The sequence below is a fragment of the Colobus angolensis genome, unplaced genomic scaffold, assembly GCF_000951035.1.
Source record: "Colobus angolensis palliatus isolate OR3802 unplaced genomic scaffold, Cang.pa_1.0 Scaffold74, whole genome shotgun sequence".
Lineage (NCBI taxonomy): Eukaryota > Metazoa > Chordata > Mammalia > Primates > Cercopithecidae > Colobus > Colobus angolensis.
Window position 1 is genome coordinate 6489991 of NW_012121154.1, and position 24024 is coordinate 6514014.

Consider the following 24024-nt stretch of genomic DNA (forward strand, 5'->3'; position numbering starts at 1 on the left):
GATAAAAAATATTCAGTCTCAACACTAGAGAAAATATAAGAGTGAAACTAAAATAGATCAATGTAAACATCTATATGACCTGGAAGTTAATTTGAATATAAATCCTGAGTAGGAACCGCAGCTAGGAAAAATGAATTTAGCACTGTGGTTCTCAAAAATTGTATATTCAAATCAACCAGGGTTTGTAAAACTCTTTAGTGGGCCTCAACTCTTTCATTCATTTGTTTTGGGATGAGGTATAGGGATTTGCCTGTTTCCCAATTCCCTGTTGATGCTGATGCAGCTGGCCCAGCACATTGCTGTGGCCCAGCTACACTTTGAGAACCACTGTTAAAATATGCTTTAAATTTTAAGATGTGAAAACTGATTTTTTTTTTTTTTTTTGCTCAGCAGGAATAATTCAGAGTTGTTGAGAATATATGCCACAATAACAAAACACTAACTTCATAAACATAGGGAAGTTATTTGATACCGGTAAGTTTATAATAAAATGTTTATCTTTGCTATATACTGTCTAATAAATATTTGGATAATGTATATATCTTCCAAGTTTTTGAAAATAAATACCTTAAAATCATTAAATTCTTAGATTAGGATGCTATACAGATAGGAAAACTATTTTAAAGTATATTTTTGGCAAGAAAATAATAAGTACATTTTAATACAATGACATTTTTCAAGTAGAAGACTTCTCAGAAATACATGTTTAAGGTAAGAGTGCCTCGTATTGGTGGGGACTCACTCACCTGTATGTATAAGGACCTCTTTGCTTAACTTGAATGTTGCTGCTGTTCATCATCACTTCCTGTGGATTTTGCACATCAAAGATCCAAAACTGTCTGTAAATTTCTGTGCCTGTTTTAACCCAATTTTTAAAAGCAGTTGTACCTTCTTCAAGGACAACTTCCTATGAAAAAGAAAATAAGTTTGGGTTATGTCTTTGTAGTAAGTACAGGCACTTCTGGGCGATTGTTTGTAGCCTTGAGTCAGCCAGAATAAAAGGACCAAGCTCAAGTGCCTCATTCATGAGAACCTTTGCAACCTTGCCATACACTTGCAACAGAAACGTTTTCAACAAATTATTATCACAGCAGCCTTTTTAGCCTTTTACAAAGAGAATCAGTGTGTAATACTGAAGACATGACTGTTGATTTTAAGGCAAATTTTAAAGTGACCGTTTGGCAGCTTTAGAGTGACTGTTGGAAAATATTGCAACAGTCAACATGATTTATTAAGCAAATTTTACCGAAGTTCAAAAAAGTTCTTACTGAGTTGAACACGAACTTCTTCTCTGCCCCTAAGTTGGATTGATGAAACCAGACACAAAAACTGAGTGAAAAATCTAGTGGTATTGGAAGCTTTTTCTTTTCCTTCAAGAGTTGGACACTCCAGGGGATGGCACTTAACACTTACTACATTGAGAAAATAAAAATATCTACATGAAGAACACAAATTTGACATCACGTCTTCAAAATCCTCCTCAATCTGGCTTCCCCAACCCTTTTTTTTTTTTTTTTGAGACAAGATATTGCTCTGTCACCCAGGCTGGAGTACAGTGGTACAATCTTGGCTCATTGCAACCTCGACCTCCCAGGCTCAAGTGATCCTCTCACCTAGCCACCATGCCCAGCTAGTTTCTGTAGTTTTAGTAGAAACAGGGTTTCACCATAGTGGTCAGGCTGATCTTGAACTCCTGAGCTGAAGCAATCCACCTGACCTGGCCTCCCAAAAGGCTGGAATTACAGGTGTGAATCACTGCACGCAGCCCCTAACTTTCCCTATATTTGCAACAACCCATTAGCATATGTTTCTAAAAATTACAACAGCCTCACTCACCATCATTGGGTTGTAGTTTTTAAAGAAAAAAACAGGACAAGAAAGCTGTCCTATTACTCCTTTGTGAAATCCACTAAAAATCGCTGATACTCCTTTTGGTAAAAATAGACAAGTGGAAAATACACCAATAAGAGAATTAAAAATCCTATATTAGGAACTCGATTCCTTGCTTTAGGAGCTTTGGAACTGGGTGGAGAGTCATCAACCCTCCCTAGGGTCAGTTTCATTATCCGTAAAATAAGGGAGTTAACATAAATATTCTTCTAGTTTTCTTCCACAGCTTTCACTCACTGAGCCAGAAGTCTATTACACTGTAGTAGGTAGTGCAAACAAAGGTGATTTTGAAGCCGGCAGTATTTCCAATGAAGTATTGGGAAGAATGCCCAGATTAAAGAACTCCAGCTTAATCTGAGTGTGCTAGAGGAAGAGGAATGCAACTATTTCATGGAAAATGAGCCTAAAGAGAACCATGACCACAGGAACATTCTGACCTATTTGTTTCCTTCACCTGGAAGCACCGCTTCACAGAACGACAGATTAGGAAAGGACATTGAACATGATCACATTTTCCAGTAGAGCACACTGAAGTTCTGAGAAACCAGACGACAGCCTAGGCAAACAGTAGTGAATTCATGACAAAAATCCTCATCCCTGACCCTTAGACTAGTCCTCCTTTACACCATGCTATGACAGTCTTTTTTTTTTTTTTTTTTTTTCTGTCACCCTCTGCACTTAGTTGGTAGAAGTCAAATTAAGCTTCATATCTTCAGGATATTTTATTTATTGCTTAATGTAGGGAATAAGGGAATTCCTTAGAGAAGAACCGGGCACCAAGTTAAAATGGAATTACAAAATCCAGTGCTGCTGTAATCCACTTATACGGGGTACATTGGACCTGCTAGAGTGATGGAATCTTTATTACTTTTTACAACAAATTGTCCTTGAAAAACTTTTTATTTGCTCCCAAAAAGACTTATTTCCACACTAAGTCTAGCAGTAAGACAAAATTGCTTAAAGTATTATGGATATTCTTCTAAATGTAAATATGTTTGATGAGGATGTTGAAGCTCAAAGCTAAATAGAAGCTGAAAATGGTTGATTTCTCCATTTCAAGAGACTTAAGAAGGGAGAACACACAAACACACACATGATTATCCTCACACTTTTAGAATCTTAATGCTCAAAAACAATACCTGTTACTCATCAAGTGCCTCTCAAGGTACATATTAGGTTTGTACACAATTACGGTTTCTGCGACTTTAATGACAAAATTCACAATTACTTTTGCACTGACCTAATATCTCCTAATGAAAGAAACTCAGTCAATTCTTATAGAATTGAAGAGAGTCTGTGACAGAATGTCCTTGACAGGACTGAATGCCTTCCTAACTCTACAATGAGTGTCCATCTAAACACCAAAAGACATTGTATGTGTTTGAGACCTTTTTTCTAAAGGCCACGAATCACTTTTCCCTTAAAAAATATCTCTTGCAACAAATAAGGCAAAAGTGAAACACAGGGTTGAAATGAGTGTGTTGGATTATCAACCGTTAGAATCAGGACCATCTAACCCCATCCATTTTTTTAGAGGTGGAAAATGGGTTCTAGAGAAAAGAGATGTCTGACTCGGTGTTATGTGACAAATTTACTAGCAGATAATAGAAAAATCAGGTCCTTTCACTTCAATTTTGTATAGTTTCCATAGCATCATGATTTGTTTAGAGACACAGAGAAAAATATTGAAGTAGTCAAAGTAGGAATACAATGCTTCTGATACTACCACTACTATATGTATTAAATTGTAGTCACTCCTTGAATACCAAGACTAAATATGTCACAAGAAACAAAAGATGTTATGTCCTTTGTGAATTTAAAAGAACTTGATTTTAAATTGGATTTGGACTATCTAGCCTATTTTGCAAATATTTTACTAAATTTGAAGTACAAAGCTGATAAGCATGTACACAGAAAAAGCAATATAAGATTTTATCACTTGGCTAATGTGTACATGTATATTTGTCCCTGACTCTTAAGTATGCAGACTACCTAGCCCCAATAACAACAGGATTTCAACCTGGTGACTCTCACATAGCATGGTCTATAGCTGAGTTGAAAGCATTGACCTTGAAACTTCTATTCTGCTACATTAATTTGAAAACAGATGTTTGCTGGGATCATGATATCCTATATGTAGTCATACACTCACTTGAATACTGTTTTCATGAAACAGCAATAATCATCTACATGACTGACAACTTTCATTATTAAAATGCCCTTCATGCCTTGCTATGCATGGAGTAGAGTACAAATGTAGAAAACATTTTGTTTCACTTTTCAAGGACTTTATGAGGTACTCTCAAGAGACAGATGTGTGTTTAGCAGATTTTAATCTATGAGTTAGATTTTTTTACCCTATCCCCACCCTAACCAAGTATAGTGGCTTCTTCCCTAAAGCATAGACTGAAGTGGCCAACAATGAAATTAGATGCTATGAATTTGATCACTTAATAATAACAATCATTTACGTTTGAGCAGCTTATTTAATTTCTTTGTACCTCACTTTCCTTATCTGTGAAATTACAACAGCAATGTTAGATTGAACCATACAAAATTAGTATTTTTGAAAATCAAAAAAGGTTGAATTTTGGCATTTTCAGGCGGCTTATGTATCCTCATAGATTGTTATGGGGATCAATAAATGTGAATACTTAGAACAGTGTTAGTACAAACCAGACATTCAATAAATGTCAGCTATTAGTATTTTACAAATTCTATCCATCCTTTAGAAGAAGAACTCTAATACCATTTACTTCTCATACTGCTTTAATTGCTTGGTTCATAGCATTTACTGTCTAAGCCAGTCATGTGCCAGTAACTTATGTAATATCCTGTGACAATTATTTTTCTGTTAATCATTTTAATACTTATCTTTCTAGTAAAGTAAAAACTTCCTTAAAAACCAGAAGCGTACTAAAAATAGCTTCCACCCTTCCCACTAACTGCTACCATTTGCTTGTAACTGGGCCTAAAGAGAATCATTTCCCCATGTTTAAAGAAATTCTCATGTTTTTGCATTGTGCAAGTGTGTGTAAGTTGAGAAGAGAATGAATTAGAATTTTAGTGACAGTTGTGCAGAGAATCTGAAAATGGCTTTAGTTTCAGACCATCATCATCAACTAAAACCCAGAATAAAATTTGGTGAAATGTATTGGAGTAGTAAGCTTTACTATGTTTCTGAAACCCAGAAATTAGCCTCCAAGAATTTATGTAAGTACCTAAAATGGAAGATTTTGTGTCTGGCATGAAAATAAACTATGTTGATACTACATTGGACTAGTGGAAGAAATAGATATGCTTGTCTGCTTGAAACGTTGTCTTTAAGTGACTTTGTTATTACAGCTATATGCAAATATATGTAGAGTTTAATTCATTTTTATATTGCTATTTTAATTTAAATATTTTGATTTCTTCTTACGTTATTAAATATAAAACAAACGTTACCATCTTTAATATTTCAGTCATTTCTTTCTGAGCTTATAAATACTATGAAAAGGTAAAATTATTTTATAGCTGGAAATACCAGAAGCATACATTATAAAGTTAATGTAAACAAATTATATGATTAAAATATGGACTATTCAAATAATTTTTTTGTGGGGGAGACAGGGTCTCACTTTGTCATCCAGGCTGGAATGCAGACGCGTGATCGTAACTCACTGCAGCCTCAACCTCCTGGGCTCAAGGGATCTTCCCACTTTAGCTCCACAAAAGCTAGGACTACAGGCATGTGCCACCATGCCCAGCTATTTTTTTTTTTTTTGGTATTTTTCGTAGAGATGGGGTTTTGCCATGTTGCCCAGGCTGGTCTCAAACTCCTGAGCTCAAGTGATCAACCCATCTCAGCCTCCCAAACTAGGATTACAGGCATGAGCCACTGTGCCCAGTCAAGTATAGCCATTTTAATAAATCATTATCATTTCAATTTATTTTCTCTGAAGCCATTTCTTACAAGCTACAGAAGGATCAATTTTTTCAAGAATGGGAGAAGGAAATAATGGTATCATTAATTGAATGATGATATTTAATACTAGTTTTCTAATAGGAACAAAGAAACCTATAATTCCTTTTTGGTGTTCTATGGTTAGTTTCATAGGGAAATTACAATTTATTTAAATTGTAGTTTTTTTCTTCCAACTTTTATTTTAGGTTCAGAGGTACATGTGCAAGTTTGTTATATAGGTGAATTGTGTGTCGTGGGGGCTTTGGTGTATGGATTATTTCTTCATGCAGGTAATAAGCATAGTACCTGATAGGTAGTTTTTTGATCCTCCCCCCTCCAACCCTCAATTAGCCCCAGGTGTCTATTGTTCCCTTCTTTATGTGTATTCAATATTTAGCTCCTACTTATAAATGAGAACATGCGGTATTTGGTTTTCTGTTCCTGCATTAATCTGCTTAGCATACCTGTGTTATGTTATACAATATTCACTAAACATTTTATCAACTGACATTAATAATGTCAAGTGATACATTATCTTTTGTAAATGGTGGCAGAATGTTGACTCTTGTCCACAGTGCTTTGGTAGTTTGTACATTCATGGCAGCTCTTGCTATTGCCTTTTAGTTTTCTTTGAAAGACTGCATAAACTTGCTGGCTGCACACTACTCTATTAAGAATCATGGTCAAAAAGACTGGTAAGAAAGATTACAGCTATAATCCATAAAAAGCATGAAGATACCAGAGACATCCCTTGAAAATAAAGAGCAAAAATAAAATATAAATAAGGTTTCTGAACTGCTTTAGACTATTTCAAATGACAATGACATCTTTCAGAATTGGAAGGTATTAGAGCACTCCAACTCTACACTTAATATGAAATGATTTTCTCATCATTCTCAATTAAACAGCTTAATTCTTTTTTCAAAAATCACTTGTATACAATAGCTTTCTTAATTTTCTATTAGTCAATTAAACAAAGTAATATTAAATGAGTTTTAATGGTACACAAATAAGAAGTCGCCAGTACTAAAACTCATATGTTTGTGAAATAGCATTACCCTAAGTATTTCTGAGGCAGCAGTAAGACACTTGGCTCTCTAGGTTTACACAAAATTCAAATATTTGACTCCTACTGTATGCCAAAGATATATATATATATATGCCAATATCTTTAAAAAATAGTCTGTAAACTGAAGAAAAAAAGAAACAGTCTATTCAAACAAAATCCCACCTACTTCATACAACTAAAATTGACAAGGTCAACATGGTTGTGTAGGAATCTGAGAGCAAAATGAAGCTTAGCCTTAAATGTACCCTACACCTTGACCAATATAAGGGTTCTGATGATGAGTCTTAGTCTATGAACATGTAGGGGGCTGACAATGTGTGCCGTCATTTGACAGTTTTTATAAATCTCAGTTGTACCACACCTCCTTGAGTATGAATCTACGCTAGGAAGCCTGAATCTCCCCCTTTCCTTGTAAAAGATCGCACAGATAATTCTTATTTCAAAAACAAGAAGGAAAAGCACTCCATTGATTTAATTCCCCCTTCTTTATCACACTACTCAAAGTATACTTTCAAAATTATTGGTGACCATGTTCTCTAATCATTATTTTCTCAATTTGCATCTGCCGGAGAACATTTTATCCTTTCTTTCCTTGAGTTCTGGCCTCCTGTTAACTTCTAGGATTGTACTCTTTGTTTCTGTTTCTTCATATAAGATCACTCTCTTCCTTTTCTGCTTTTGTCTTCCTGCCTCTGAATTATGTACAAATTCTATAATATTTATTCTGCTTTTTTCCTCTCTCCATTAAAACTCTGAATCTACTGTTTAGATTTATTTGTAATCTCTATAGCAATGATCAAATCTATTTGAACTCTGAACTTTGAAACATAGACTGATGTTCATAACACATCACTTACAAAACCTCTGTTTACTTTGTAAGGTATATACATACCTTCTATCAATAACTCACTGGACACCTTGAGTTTGATGCTTTTACTCCTCTCTCTAATTTAATCTCTCTCCAGGCTTCCATTTCATCCTATTATCTATCAGCTTTTTTTATATACTCAACCACGCCAGACCAGTGTACCTTTTGTTATGTAATGTGCAGATTGTGCAAATATCTTTCTAAAAGGGAATCTTACATTCTCCTTGAAAGTGGCCATATCCTACAGTTTTTTATTTGTCTGTTTTCCTATCTCTGGTATCCTCACTTTGCAACCTTTCTGCTGCAGAGTAGTGTACAAGGCTAGGTTTTTAATCTAGGCTCTTCCTACAGATTGCTTATGTTTGGAGAATGACTTCTTTCCCTATTGGCTAGGTGAGCTGGCAAGTTGATTTAAGGGCTTACGCCTGTAAAATGAGTGAAATAACAGCAACTTCTCACAGATATTTTTGAAGATTAAGTGAACTAGTATATAGGAAACTAGTATATAAGAATTAAATGTTAGCCATCTAATCTGTAAATGCAGGTTTTATTACGTCTTACACTTGCTGAAAAACGTACTGACAACTATTGTGTATCATATCATCAATTAAGTATTTTTCTGCCTGATGTTCTAAGCTTGCTTCCTAACTCTAACCCCATGTTAACTTCTAATCTTTTCTCCTGTTAATCCAGTATTCTGGGCATATTCTCTACCTTCTTCCTTCCATCTTCACTACATTTGGTAGTATTTTCACAGGATCTTTGACATGGTTACTGCAGTTATCTGGGACTTTCAAAATTCTACACTTCTTTAAAATCTGAATCAAGTCCTACCTTTTTCCTGAAGTTTCTTGAATACTCTGAGAGATTTCTCTTTCAAAGTATTACAGCATTTACTTTTCCAATTCAATTCTAGAGTCTCATAGGTCTCAGTATTTTTTATTATAATATACCTTCCCCTGGTTTTAGCTTACAATAGCTGAGATTATTTTATTCTCTTAGTCATTATACAAAAGCACATTTTGATGTCAGAAAACTTACTTTCTCATGGTTAACTATTATGAGCATAAAGATAAATATTAAAGCATTACAATAAATGCTAGCACCTCACATGCTATCCAAAAGAATCTACATGTACCAGTTTTGTTGTAAGACAAAGAAAAAAATTAAATGATCGATATTCAGTTATTGACCAATAATTATGTGTCAGCAAAATAATAATAATAATAATAATAATAATAATAATAGTCTAAATTGCTATGCATTGGAAGATTATTGTGATTTTTTAATTTGGAAAACTTTTCCAAATGATGTTATAGTCTGTATGTTAACACAGACACTGATCTTGTGCTTTCTCTACATCAGATCTGGGTGAGAACGCAGTTTATAGAGTAGGAAGGATGTCAGATCAACGGCCACTCCATCTCGCTATTAGATAAGCCCCACACCTCACTATTACTTGTCTGTTTCCATTGGCCTATATCAAAATGCTATCAAGAAAACGAAGACTTCCAGGGCAGAGGATACTATCAATTTACATGTTTTTTCTGTTAAATGCAAGAGGCTGAAGTTCTGCAATATGTTAGCAATAAACACAATACAATCAGCCCTCTGTATTCATGGGTTCCAGGTCTGCAGATTCAACAAACTGTGGATCAAAAATATTAAAAATAGTAACAATATAGCAATAAAAAATTAATAAAAATTCAATTCCTGCTGTTCTCCATTGTGCACTATGCTTACTAACCCTTTGTCTAGGTCATTGCCATCCTAACCAGGTAGAGAGTTGAAGGCAGAACTCATTTTTTATTTGGCCAGTATTATGTTTAATAAAATGAACATTTATGCCTTCTGGCAGGAAACACAAAAGTCTAGTTCACAGCAGTTCCGGTTCTTCATTTTATCTTGTTTTTGGCACCTTAAATTTTGTTTAACCCCTGTATCCAAACTCCTGAAGCCATCTGAATTTGCCATCCCTCATTTAGAACTTCAGCAGATCTGCTTCCCTTTATTCTCTTCCTCCCTCGATCAATCAGCGTTTCTGATGAGTGAGTGTGTAGCTAATTCGAATAAGCTGTGGGGGCTGAGGGGAGATGAATTCTAGATTGTTGTGCAAAGCCCATCTATTCAATCATTCTGTTTTTTCACACTATAGTCAATTTGTTATATACTAAGATATGTTCTGCATATTTCTGAAAGCCTTTTCTAAGATTCAGATATGAAGCTTCATAAATAGAAAATATTTATGAGATGAGATTACGCATATATAAAAATAGTGGATTACTAAACAGTGTATTACCAAACAACAAGTTTACCTAACAATAAGGATTTGTTTCAGTATTAAACACATCACACACACACACACACACACACACACGGTTTTACTTTTCTCAGTATTAACTAAAGTACAACTTCTTTTATAAATGTGCTTTTACAGAATATACTCACTTATTTCCTATTCAAAAGCATGCCAACATGCTCCTTGGACATAACTTAAAACAATTATTTCTAACATGCATACCTATAGACAGCTTTTAATAGAATTTGGTATTTATATTTAAGATAGCAATGGAGTCATGTTAAATATACATTATACTTACAACATTTCACATACAGTCACATCATATAGAGTTGCAGTGGTTCATAAATACCATCATGTCAAAGATACAAATTAGCAGTTACCATGCAATATAAAGCAGGTAAATACAAAGCAAAAAAAGAGAAGACAGAATGAATCAAAATGACAAGGCATATTCTTTGGACTACTTGTACCTTTTTAATTGTCTTCTGGATAAGCATGTCTCCAACTGGCATTAGAATACCTCCAAACACAGCCAGGACGGCACCAATGACAGCCCCAGTGATGAGTCCACAGTTGCGGTCACAGCCCATTTTTCTTGTTCAGGAGGTGAATTAGTGTTAAGCACCTGTTTCTTGCAAACTCCTGGATGTGATTAAGGTGGTTTCTACAAGGTCTGGTTCTATCATTAGAAAGAGATCATAAAACAGAAGCTTTAATATCAGTACAAAAAGATCAAAGTACAAAGAAAACACCCACTGAAACAGATCATTTTGCCAGTTACAAATAAACAAATGCTTTTCGTTTCACCTAAGTGACTTCCTCAGTCCACCTCCCTTTTCTTGCTTCTAATGCTTACCAGTGACAGAACTAATAATGTCATATCTGAATTTCTTCAAATTCCTTCTTTTTAACTTTCTTTCTACGCATGATTAACATATTGAAACCTTATCTAAGGAGAACTCTCACCCTCATCTCAGCAACTTTGTTGCATCCCCACTATCTGGTTTCTCCACCCAACACAGCCTTCCACACCTTCTCTGGAGTTCTCCTGCAAACCGAATGTGGGTTGACTGATGTGTTTTCCATTAAATGGTAAGCAAGTATGGTAACAGATGTTTTATTTACTATACCTTATTCACAAATCAACAGCAAGATATGAATTTTACAGGAAATGAACTGATGAGTCGCAGAAATAATCAATTCTTCTAATCATTTGAAAGCTATCTGTGAAAATGAGAAAAGCATGGGTAAATAGAAAAAAATCTTCCCAGAAATTTTATACTGGGGCACTCTCTAATATCACCAATTAAAATAACTGTTAAAAGAAACTCTAATGTTCATGAATACTGAGTTCAGGCCTGAATTGCTTGTCCTAAAAACTGTTTAAAACATGGAATTATTTTAAATAAGTATATCTTATTTTCAGTTTTATTATTAATGACTTTGGATAGCCTACAGGTGTAAAGAATTTGAAGAAAATATAAAATGTAGAGGATGTCTTGTTTCAACTATGGCATTGCTTTCTTACTAATCTCAAAGAATTTTTTCCCTACATATTCAACTACAATATAGTTTATTTTGTCATTTGCAGTTGACGCTAATTCTGTTAAAATCAGGTAGTTTGTGTTAGTATATGTTTGTCAGTCTAATGTTTAGTATCTTTATAAAATATGTGATTATTATGTTTTGAGATGGAGTCTTTCTCTGTCACCCAGGCTGGAGTGCAGTGGCATGATCTTGGCTCACTACAACCTCTGCCTCCCAGGTTCAAGAGGTTCTCCTGACTCAGCCTCCTGGGTAGGTGGGGTTACAGGTGTGCACCACGACGCCCAGCTAATTTTTGTATTTTTAGTAGAGATGGGGTTTCACCGTGTTGGTCAGGAGTTCGTCTCGAACTCCACCCACCTCAGCCTCCCAAAGTGCTGGGATGACAGGCATGAGCCACCGTGCCCAGCCATAGTATGTGATTATATAAACATTGGAAGAGCCGGGCATGGTGGCTTATGCCTGTAATCCCAGCACTTTGGGAAGCTGAGGAGGGCAGATCACCTGAGGTTGGGAGTTCAAGACCAGCCCGACCAACACAGAGAAATCTCATCTCTACTAAAAATACAAAATTAGCTGGGCGTGGTGGCACAGACTTATAATCCCAGCTACTTGGGAGGCTGAGGCAGGAGAATTGCTTGAACCCAGAAGGCAGAGGTTGCGGTGAAGAGTTTCATGCCATCACACTCCAGCCTGGGCAACAAGAGCAAAACTCTATCTCAAAAATAAAATAAAATGAAATAAAATAAAAAGTAAAGATTGGAAGAAAGAATACAATTTGTGAAATGAGTGGATCCTACTGTAATAATAAGAGTTAATTCTAACTAGTATTTGAAAACTCATTTATTTGAACTTTTTTGTTGTTGTTGTAACGGCATTTTGTCAATAATGGGGTTGGCCTGTCATTTATAGTCAGAATGCGCTGTATAGTCTATAAACAATTATTCTCTACTTTGAAATGCTCATGGCCAAAGAAAACATATGTGCCAACAGAATGAAGGCTACAGTCAAAAAAGGGCACATAGAATATTGTTGTTAACGTTGTAATTGTATTAAACATTGCGGTTTGTTATAATTTCAGGTTTTTCCTCCACAGCTCTCTTGCAACAGAGGTACCACTCTTATGATTGTATTAGTATTTATTTCCACTTTAATAATCATATAGTTTTTCAGAAATATGACTTGTAGAGCTAAGAAAAGAATAAGAAAATGATATTTTCCCCAAAATGTAGGAATAAATGTTACAATTTTTTTTCTTGCCAATTTTATTATTTACATATGTTCCCTTAACCTTTGGGATTCCCCTTTGCCTACTCCCTTACATAGGGTACTTTCCAGTATGAACCATAGGATGCAATAAACTTCATCTATATCAAGGTCTTGGTGATTAAGAAGACTGACTAGTTCTTTAGTGTCATTTTTCTCTAATGTAAAGGGAACACACATAAATCTAAACAAGTGATTTGTTTGATTTGTTTTTCCTAAGGAATTTTATGTCTCACTGAGCAAGTAGGGCTGGCTTTTTATTAATTGTGCAGGGGTGGACTGGTAACAATAGCTTTCCCTGCCCTTGGAAGTCATATACCACGCTACCTCATATGGCTTTGCCCATGCCTGTCCTAATGCAATGGAACGAGTAATTTAATGCTGGTAATCAGGACTGGGTATTGTCAAATAGAATATCCTTTGCAATGCATAATTGTAAAGCACTTGAAACTTTTCTTGAAACCATCTTTTAAGCAACCACAGTAATTGCTAACTAGAGAATGTCATGCTGGTGTTCTGTATGTTGTGAACTGATAATAAGATTTAGGGTAGCTTATTAGGTACATAATGTTTTATTGAACACCCATTTCATAGACCATCCCCAACTATTTTCTGCAAGTTATACTTAAGGAAGCAATTAAAATACAGGGATCCCAGCTGGTTCAATTGAGATTAGGGGACAAGATTAAACCAAAGACTGATTTGTCACTGTCTTGCTAAATGTCACTGTCTTGCCACGTAATCTCTCTACACCTCAATTTCCTCATGTGTAAAATGAGATCAGCCGTTTTTAATTTAAGCAGCTGAACTGGTTCTTCAATTCTTATGTGGAAGTCCATTAGGTAAAATGACTGTGATTCCACAACAATGGTTGGAACCCAGAGACTCTGTTTCCTAACTTTGTCTCCCTGTTCCTGCCTAACACTCTTTATCCTCACTGCTAGGAAGCTCTAGGAAAAGCTCTGTAGAAACCCACAGCTTTATGAGCCCGTATAAAACATGCAGCAGGAAACCCCTAGTGTCATATTCCAGTTTTGTTAATATAGTATGAAAATCTATTTAAAACATATATAACTCAAGGATTAAGTTATCTCTCTGGGAAAGTTATTTTATGTTCCACATAAACTTCACTAAAAATTACTCATTCAATATTAATATCATTTGCAACTCTGACAAATGTGATACAAAAGGATTTAAAATTATAAATATATTGCAGTTAGAATAGGTATATATGCATATATTTGCCCTTCTCCAGATTCTATGCCACAACCTAGTTGTGAATCTATCTGGCCTTTCCCAAATCATTCTCCTTTATTCAAGTAGCTCCACGCAGTACAGAGAAGAGTTTCTGCAAGGGGTAAAGAGTTCCAACAGTAACTACTGAAGAACCCAGGGAGTAGTGCATGCTCTCCAATGGCTCCCTCTCTAGACCTGAGAACTACTTATTATAACTTCTATGGACTCTGAGCCTAGATATGTTGAGTTATGGACAGGCCTGTGTACTGCCTATGTCTGCTGTGAACTTAAAACTGAAGTGAGATAGTGTACACATCCCACTGCTGTAGTCACATACATTAGAAAACAGAAGTACCTAGTAATTTATTCTGTTGAATTCTATGGTTACACAGTTCTTAATCTAACATTGGTCAGGATGATATAAGCAAAATTACAAGTATTAACCTAACAGAACTTCAATCCAAGTGCTATTTTGAAAAAAGAGCTAGACAAACTGAACTTGTCTATTTGTTCAAATTTTCAAGTGATTGATTCCCTCTTATTAAGTTTCTACCTTTTTCCTAAGAATAGGCAAAATACGTGACACTAGTTGGGTTCATTTATTATCACTCAGTGCCTTGACACCATGAGTAATGAAGTATTGTTATTATAATCATACTCTATCCTTAAGTTGCATATGACAAAATTATAATTAGTTTTATTCACCTGAGGCAAAGGAGGACCAAACATACTACATATGACGTGCACCAAATACAAAAGAGAAAAGCTCGGGTTAAATAGCACATTGCAGTCAGTAGCTTTTCCACCTATATCTATCTTCAGAGAAAGAATGTAGTTTGTCTCCACCATTCCACCAAATTTAGCCGTCTAGAGCATAAAAAATTTGGGTCATGCTTACTCAGTTTTCTTAATAACATAACTCCTTATATATTAAAATAGGTAGTTAATTTCATTTGCTAATTGTAGATTAAATTTTATTCTTTACTAATTGTTACTTGTTCTTTATAAGAAACAGAGAAGATATTGATACTGTATCTGTAATAATTTACTTCCTGCTTAAAGTACTTAAATTTAGAAAGCCAAGATACAGAAAACTAATTGAGACTTGTATAAAGAAGAAACGGAAAATAAGAAGACATGTTTTAATAGGTAACTAATTTCATGCCTTTCTTGATTCTATAGGTAGCTCAGTTGCCTTCTGTCCAGTTTGTAGATTATAAATCCTATTCCTTTTGTAGAATCCGTGAGTGGAGCCTATTCCATTGGGTCGTCTTTGAAAGAGGGAGGAAAAATATAACTTGTAATTTCTTTTTCCTTTTTGGTTGTCAGGTCAACAGTGTTTCTGTAATGAACTTTTAAGCAAAATACCCTTCCACTATATTGGTATTTTGCAAAGCCCGCATTAGACTGAGATATAAGAAGCCTCTTCAGTAAATAGTTCAGAATATTAGAGCAAGTCCCCAGAGCATCTATAATTAATCCCTTGTGTTTATAAAGCTGTGTTCCCTGGGAAACTCCACCCAGAAAAGGCATGGCCCTGAAGTAACATCTGCTGGGATGTAAACTATGAAATTTGAAAAGTTTTACATTTCCAGGGTACTTGTACCATAGATAACTGTCAGACCTAAATGACATTTTCTTACTGATCAGTAGATAGCTAAAATTTTCTTTTTTTCTATCTATAAGCCTTCCTCCCACTTTTTCTTAGGATAGAAAACCAGACCACACTCTTCTGTTTTCCATTCTCTTGATACAGAGAGTTCCTTATCTAAAAAATACAGTGTCTGTCCATAAAATCTAGTTTTTGTAGGACTTGGGGGAATTCATTCAACAGTTTACATAAGTATAGAAGTTAGTTTTTAAAATTAAACTTTATTCACATTCTTATCATGACTATGTATATTTATAAAGACACAGTTCCCTGGACATGAGTAAAAATGTAGATTCAAATTCAAGGTAGTAGAAATGGGTGTAAAACAATCACTTAACTGTAATTATGTTTCATCAACATAAGGTCATTAGGTCACTCTTTATAAAATCGTGTTTAGAGATAGAATTCTCCTTTCAAGGTAAATTTTATGCACAATACCAATATACAAAGATAGTTCAAAGAAGAGCTATTTGGTAAAAGAAAGGAGCAGAAACTGTGCCTCTTCCCTTTTCCAGGCACACTTCACTCGGGCTCTGAGTCATCTCCAAAGAATCCATGGGCTCCACAAATAATTATCAAGTAACTGGACTAGGAAATCTCCAGTATCTTATCTTACTGAAGTTATCTCATGTCCATTTCCATCCTATCAGAATATATGAAGGTAAAAATGTACGATAAAAAAAACTTGATAGACATCTGTAATATAAAATTATATACTTCTCAAATATTGCAATTTGAAACTTGTTTTGATGGTAGTCTTAAAAAAGTAATGTAATAAATAAACTCGACATTATATGTTATACTTGGGATCCTTCTAGAACAAGTCCCATCTTTTAAAGACTCATGAACCAGGGATTACTACAGGTTTGAAATTATTAAGTTCATACTGACATAAAGAGTATTATCTAGACCCATTCTTAATTTTTGAACCTTAGACAAGAATGCTAATGTCTTTTTTCCACACCCCAAATTCCACTACAAACAGACACTATAAGGTTTGTAATGCCAAAAATGTTGGGCCTTGAAGCCAAGAAATGTAGATTCAGTTCTGGGTGTTAGTATTAAAGTTTGTCTGTGATACAGTTTTCTCTAAAATGAGTTTATTTACATCAAAGAAGGTTGCAAGTGTTAAATGAAATGAAGTAAAATAATGTATAAATATTTATATTATAGAAAATGTTATTGTAATTTTGAAATATTACTATGAAGTGTCATTTCAAGCCATAATAGTAAAATGGCATTTAATATTGGCCAAGTGTTTTAAAAATCTAATAAATGTGTATATTTTACAAAAGTAGAAATGATTACTTGCAAAACAGATTATAATGAAATGTGATCATATATGTATGAAATTAAAATATGCAAATGGAAAGACAGCTAATAGTTTAGAACAATGTTACTTGCAAGTTTTAGCCACATCTTGGGCCAGTGAACAAAAACATCTGTTTAGATCTGAGGATAGTTACAGAATTAACTATCTGATAGTTACAGAATTATCTTAAACTTTCCTTTTCAGGAAACACACAGGAAATACATACACACGCAGGATTCAAATGTGTTGAAGTAAACAAGGTTAAAAAAATTCCCTAAAAAAAAATAGTTTGGCAACTATAACTTCTGAGGTAAATTCCAAATTCAGTACACTCTGTGCAAGTACCTCCAATTGTAATTAATATTCTTCCCAGGCTAACCCATTATCTGATGGTTCTCTATTTGGTTTATTGTTATGGCTTACTAATGAGTTTGGTAAATTAAAAGATTTCTACTTTATTTCTTATTTTCTTATAAACTCCAAAGGACCACTGGACTTTTTGTATAACAAACATTTTTAAATATTTCATTTTGGTTTCCTTGTGAACCAGTATTTAAAGCAATGTTTTCTTAGCTTCAGCACACATTACTGACTTAAAACTACACAGAAAAAGACTAAAAAGTACATGCAAATCTTTACAAAACAGGTTTCAATATGCTACTTGATTTCAGAAACTGGGATGTACTCTAGAGAATTTATGCCATTTATAGTTATTTATAATTTTAGTTAATATAATTAATTTGAGGCTTTTAGTTAATCCCTCCAAACTGATTTATACTTTACTTCAACTTGGTATCATCATCTAATAATTCAGTACTATTTGTAATAAGCTTCCTGAATTGAAATAAACATTAATTTTGATTTATTTTTATTCTACTAATTTGCACTAATTAAATTTCAGATTATTTAAAAGTAATATACTTTGCTATTCCCAGTAGCAATGACAATATCTTTGTCCATTACAGAAAAGCACTTAAAAAGCACATATCCAAAATACACATTGCATTTGATCATGTAGAGCAAGTCAGGTACACCAAAAGTTGTGCAGTTCAGATTGAAAATTAAACAAGTTAATGACTCTGTAAACTGATAAGTAGTTAACAATTGCATATTAGAGAACATGTTGACATAAGAGCTGTAAGTCATTTTTAACATCTAACCTCATTATATTGGTCTGCATTATAATGATCTTCATCATTTAAACATCATGTATAAATAGCCTAAGTATCAAATGAAAGTTTTATAATAATCCAAATTGGATTGTAAATCACTTCAAATATCAACTTATACATACGTTGTGAAATGCCATTGGGTATGGTTTTAATACTTTTTAAGCATAAAATATAGGAAGATTGATAACTTGAAAATAATGCAAACCTGATTTTTAGATAAAGCCTAGTGACTTAGCAAACAGTTACTACGTTTTTTCCTGTCCTTGTTATATAACTTCTTTGGAGTATTTATACAGTAGTGTCATCTCCCATCATCTGGGTGATGGGAAAAATCCCTTAATCTTTTTTATTTAAAGAAAAATCATACAACTTACCTTTAAAATGGCTAAGACGGATTTTTCAATCAAATGCTCCAACATTTGGACAATTCTTAATAGGATCAAATGGTATTTTGCAGAAAAGTCCTACACTGCAGTCCTCATTACATAAATGTGTGAGAGTTTAAATATGCAACCACACCCCCCTCCCAAAAGAAAAAAAAAAAAAAAAGCAGAAAAAAAAGCACTCTACAATGTTAGATCCCAGTGTGTGGTTTGTTGCCAGAGGAACTGAAAGAAAAAAAAAAAATCCCTACATAGCACATTACTGATATGGCTAATAAGCGTCTATTTTTATGTTCTGGTGAAGACCCATTACCTATATCTGAGATATTCGGCATTACTTTTTTTTTTTTATTTTTGGCCATTTTCCATCCAACTAAGTCAGAGGCCAGAAAAACAAAAGGAACTCACTTGCTGAGCTTTCCCTAACATATTCTCAGAGGCTGAACTGAGACCGGGGGTGAAAAGAGTAAATTGGGAAGAATAATCACATTCTCACTTCCCTGTCTTGACTGAGCTTGTAAAACTTATTTCATTAAGTTTAAATTTAATGTACTTTTTATACAGTGTAATTCTGAAATACTGTGGGACTAATAATTTTGAAAACAATTGGAGACTGTCAATCAGCAAGGATGACAAACTGACTTAAAAAAAGGAAACAGCCTATTGTTCTAGCTGGGAATTCTTAACTGTTTATCATTTCTGTTAGTTTTGCAAAAAATTCATGATCACAGCACAGTCCTCCTACAGAAAATAAATTACTTAAATTTCTTCAACTGAAATATGTCTAAGTAGAATTACTATTGAGGATAATCTTTTAATATAAAAAAGTACTTAAATCACTTTCAAAAAAAGCATTATGTTGATATTGAATCAAAATAGAAGGCCTTGCACTTTGGGTAAAGAACCTTCACTATCAAGACCTTGTTCTCAGAATCATACAGGAAAACCTTTGCAGGGTTAACCTGGCATATATGTGATAGGATAGCTGGATAAATGCATTCAAACAACTTTAGAAGTAAAGCAACCTAAGAATAACAGGCAGAAATATATTTAGTTCATTAGATCATATTTAAACCAGTCCTTATAGTTAGAATGCTCATGCTGTCTTTTCTGGGCATGTAAGGCACACAACGAATCCTTTCATTTGCAAGCAGTGCTATACAACTGAAAAAGAACCCCAAACACTCTTTCCTCCTCGAGCATTTTTTTTTTCCCGAGGAATTTTTTACTGACACATTTATCTAAAAAATAAGAAGTCATAAAAATATTGTAAGTCTATTACTTTGTTTTCAAGTCTCAGACCACTTAATTAGGATTAAGTAAAAATGACTGTATGCAATCTCTTTATACTGTATTCTTTCAGTTAGAAAAGAGTAACTCACAGAGATTTCATGAAACTTAAGAAGGTAATTCCCTTAAATAACTGTGACCTTTTTTCTTGGTGGCACGACATAAAATGGTAGTATAAAGACGAATATTATTTTGGTTAAGAATATTTTGTAGATAGCTATTTTGTATTTAGGCTACTTTGATATATTTATTTCTCAACCTTAATTCTTACACATTCACACTCTAATATACCAATTCAGAAAGAGCTTACCAACACAAGGGTTCAGATAAGACCAGTTTAAAAGAGCATATTTTAAACATAGCAAAAGACTAAAGTATAATGAAAATATGATCACAATTAGAGAAAGATATTTCAGAAAAAAATACATGCAAAATAGATGTCTGAGTTGACTTTAAACTTACTTGGTTATTATTTAATCAGTAGCCTAATGCCATTCAAACCTGCTGTCACTGGAGAGGAAAATGTCACAGAGTCCCATGAGTAGTCCAAAGAATCAAATTTACATTCCCAGAGACAGCTGTTAAGTGTTCAATCCCATAGACAACAGTTCCTGAGTAGCTTAGCATACAAGACCCGAATGCACATAGCTGAGTCAAATCTGCCATTGTGGATTCTGAGAAAAATATATACCTTAAACAATAACACAAATAAAATGCTGTACCCATTTTAGAGTAAATAGTGTTGGGGTTTTCATTTTTTAAAAGACTGTGCACCCACTATATTATAAAGGGATGTGTTTTATGTGAGAGTATACCTTTATGTAAATCCACTATAACACTAGATTAATTTATTAGAATGACAGGATATAATTTTCAATCTACTTCAGTCAGTTTAGACACAATTCTGTTTTTTTTTTTTTTTTGCAGGAGATCACATAGGGTTAGAAATCGGAAGGATGTAAGTTTAAATCCTCAGGCTATCGGGTCCTAGTTATATTGACTTGCAATTGGAAGTTAACTGCTTGTTCTTCTTTTTCCAGATTTATCGAGGTATGAATCATTTTGACATGTGTATACACTGTAAAATGATTGCCACAATCAAGTTAATTAAAATATTCATTGTTCTCATTTTCATAATCAAAGAATAGAGAAAACAATAAAAGAGTAATAATAAGAGCTAAGAGATGAGAAGTGTACAATACTTGACAGGAGCCTGAAAATTACTAGGCACTCAACACTCCCCATTTCATCACCCCCACTTCCTACAAGCCTCCTCCCCTCTCCATTCTCTGCTTTATTTTCCACAGGTCACTTATCACCATCAAAGAAATTCTGCCAATTGACTTTTGTTTTTGTCCTGTCTTTGCACCTGCTAGAATGTTGTATTTTTAAGGAGGGGGATGCTTCTCTGTTTAATTCACCACTGAACCCCCATAGTATAGAACAATCCCATAGTTGGTAATAAGTTGAATAAACAGACACACACAAGACTATTATAACCATAATAATGGTTTACAAGTAGTGAGAATGAGTGGAAATGAGAAACAATTAATGCTGCTTGTTCATACCATGGATATGTAATGGTTTGATTCAGATTAAGAACATCTGCTAGGAAAATGAATGGACTCTGAGTCTGAATTTGTAATTCATCACTTCCTAAGTATATGACTTATTGCTAACTACTTTAACCTCTCTTAAACATAGTAGAAATATCTCCCTCACAGAATTGCTGTAAAGATTAAAAGTGATAATATGAAGGATTTAGCACAGAGCCTGACACAGTTTTTGTTTAACAAATAATTGTTGCTAGGCTTGGTGGCTCACACCTGTAATCCCAGCACTTTGGGAGGCCAAGGTGGGTGGATCACTTGAGGTCTGGAGTTCGAGACTAGCCTGAGTAACATGGTGAAATCTCCTCTCTACTAAAAATACAGAAATTAGCCAGGTGTGGTGGCACATGCCTGTAATCCCAACTACTCAGGAGTCTGAGACAGGAAAATCACTTGAACCTGGGAAGGGGAGGTTGCAGTGAGCTGAGATTGTGCCACTATACTCCAGCCTGGGCAATAGAGTGAGACTCTGTCTCAAAAAACAAAAACAAAAACAACAACAAATAATTGCCATGGCCATCACTGGCTATTATGCACAATTTTATTTTAGAAAATGTATTAAGTATAGAGAGAAATATTGAAAATTATAGAAAAGTATAAAATGATCAATCCCCAATTATATTCCTCAGAAGTAACACATGTTAAGTGTGTGTTAACATTCCCCCAGTAATTTTATAATTTTCTAAAGTATATTAGCCAATTTTATATATTTATTTATTTATTTATTATTTATTTATTTATTTATTTGGGATGGAGTCACGCTCTGTTGCCCAGGCTGGAGTGCAGTGGCGAGATCTCGGCTCACTGCAAGCTCCACCTCCTGGGTTCACTCCATTCTCCTGTCTCAGCCTCCCAAGTAGCTGGGACTACAGGTGCCTGCCACCACACTCACCTAATTTTTTTGTATTTTTAGTAGAGACGGGATTTCACTGTGTTAGCCAGGATGGTCTCGATCTCCTGACCTCGTGATCTGACCGCCTCGGCCTCCCAAAGTGCTGGGATTACAGGTGTGAGCCACGATGTCCTGCTGCCATTTTTATTTTAAACATTTGTAACAATATCCTTTTCACCTTTTTTTTTCCCATAAATTGCTTTGTTCCTTTCTTAATAATTAGTAGGAAAATAGTCTTCAGACATTTGACAATTTTTTTTAATTTGACAATTTTTACTTTTCTGTTTCTATGTGTAACTTACAGAAATGTTTACATTTTTATTCCATAAACTTGAGTCATTTCCTGTTGAGGATTGTATCATGCTTTGAAAGCCTTTATCCATTTTGAGAATACAAAAAATAAATAAATAAATAAACTTTCATTTAGCATGTGTATAGTTAAAAAAATCCTTTCAACAGTACTTTTGGATAAGCTGATTCATGGAATGTAACACTTGTGAAATAAAAGAGGAAGAGTACAGTAAGTTGAGTAACAAATATTGCAACATATTTGAGAAGCAAATGACAGATGCATGACAAGAGTTCTGGAAGAGGAATCACATGACCCATGTGATTCCTTTATTAGCAATAGGATTTGTGAACTAGGCAAGACATAAAAATCATTGTATTCCTGTTGTCCTTTCTTGTTAAATGGGATAACCTATAAAGTCTACTTACCTTTAAGCTGAAGATCAGATAGTAGATTTAAACTTTAAAATGTAAAGTTATATACAGATACAAGAAAATCTTATAGTAGTAGATACCATTTAAAAGAAAATTAAGTGATTTTTTTTAACAGTTCAGCAAATGAAGCATTTTAGTATAACTTGTATTGTAATTCTAGATTGCATGGGTGAACAAAGACTCATAAATTATGAAGATGATCATACAATAACATGGTTAACACATAATAGGAGCTCACTACCTGCCATGTGTGGAGCTAAGTATTTCACATTTATTACCTTGCTGATTAGTCATCCCTCACTAGACTCTTTTTTTTTTTTTTTGAGACTGAGTCTCGCTGTCGCCCAGGCTGGAGTGCAGTGGTGCCATCTCCGCTCACTGCAAGCTCCTCTTCCTGGGTTCACGCCATTCTCCTGCCTCAGCATCCCAAGTAGCTGGGACTACAGGCACCCGCCACCATGCCCAGCTAATTTTTTGTATTTTTAGTAGAGACGGTTTTCACTGTGTTAGCCAGGGTGGTCTCGATCTCCTGACCTTGTGATCTGCCTGCCTCGGCCTCCTTACTAGGCTCTTTAGATGACTAGCTGAGTTCACACAGCTATTATTTGGCAGAACAAGGGCTGTAACCCAAACAGACTGAAAAAAAAGATACATTTATCCTTGATCAAAATCTAATTTTACATATTTTTCTCCAAACCTTTGCACAAGTTGATTAATTTTAACCTGATATTACATTAAGAGCAAAACAATATCTAGACACAACAAACAATGAACAGTGAACATATGTAGGTGGCAATCAACAGAATTATTTTAGGTTAAATAAAACATAAAATTTCATTCTACTGACCTATGAACTATCTCATAACATT

General features: G+C 34.4%; 1 protein-coding gene across 3 annotated transcripts in view; it reads right to left on the reverse strand.

Annotated features, from left to right (window-relative positions):
* CD36 (CD36 molecule (thrombospondin receptor)) overlaps window positions 1-24024 on the reverse strand; it is a 75260-nt gene that overhangs the window by 16945 nt on the left and 34291 nt on the right. The window contains exons 1-4 of one of the 3 annotated variants that reach the window (XM_011927701.1): window positions 18632-18940; window positions 11206-11299; window positions 10546-10754; window positions 747-907 (exon numbers count right to left, since the gene is read on the reverse strand). In XM_011927701.1, the coding sequence (XP_011783091.1) occupies window positions 747-907; window positions 10546-10665 (281 nt within the window). In that variant the 5' untranslated portion in view covers window positions 10666-10754; window positions 11206-11299; window positions 18632-18940. Of the gene's footprint in view, window positions 1-746; window positions 908-10545; window positions 10755-11205; window positions 11300-18631; window positions 18941-24024 lie in introns of those variants that run through there. The other 2 variants (XM_011927702.1, XM_011927703.1) reach the window with 2 other exon arrangements.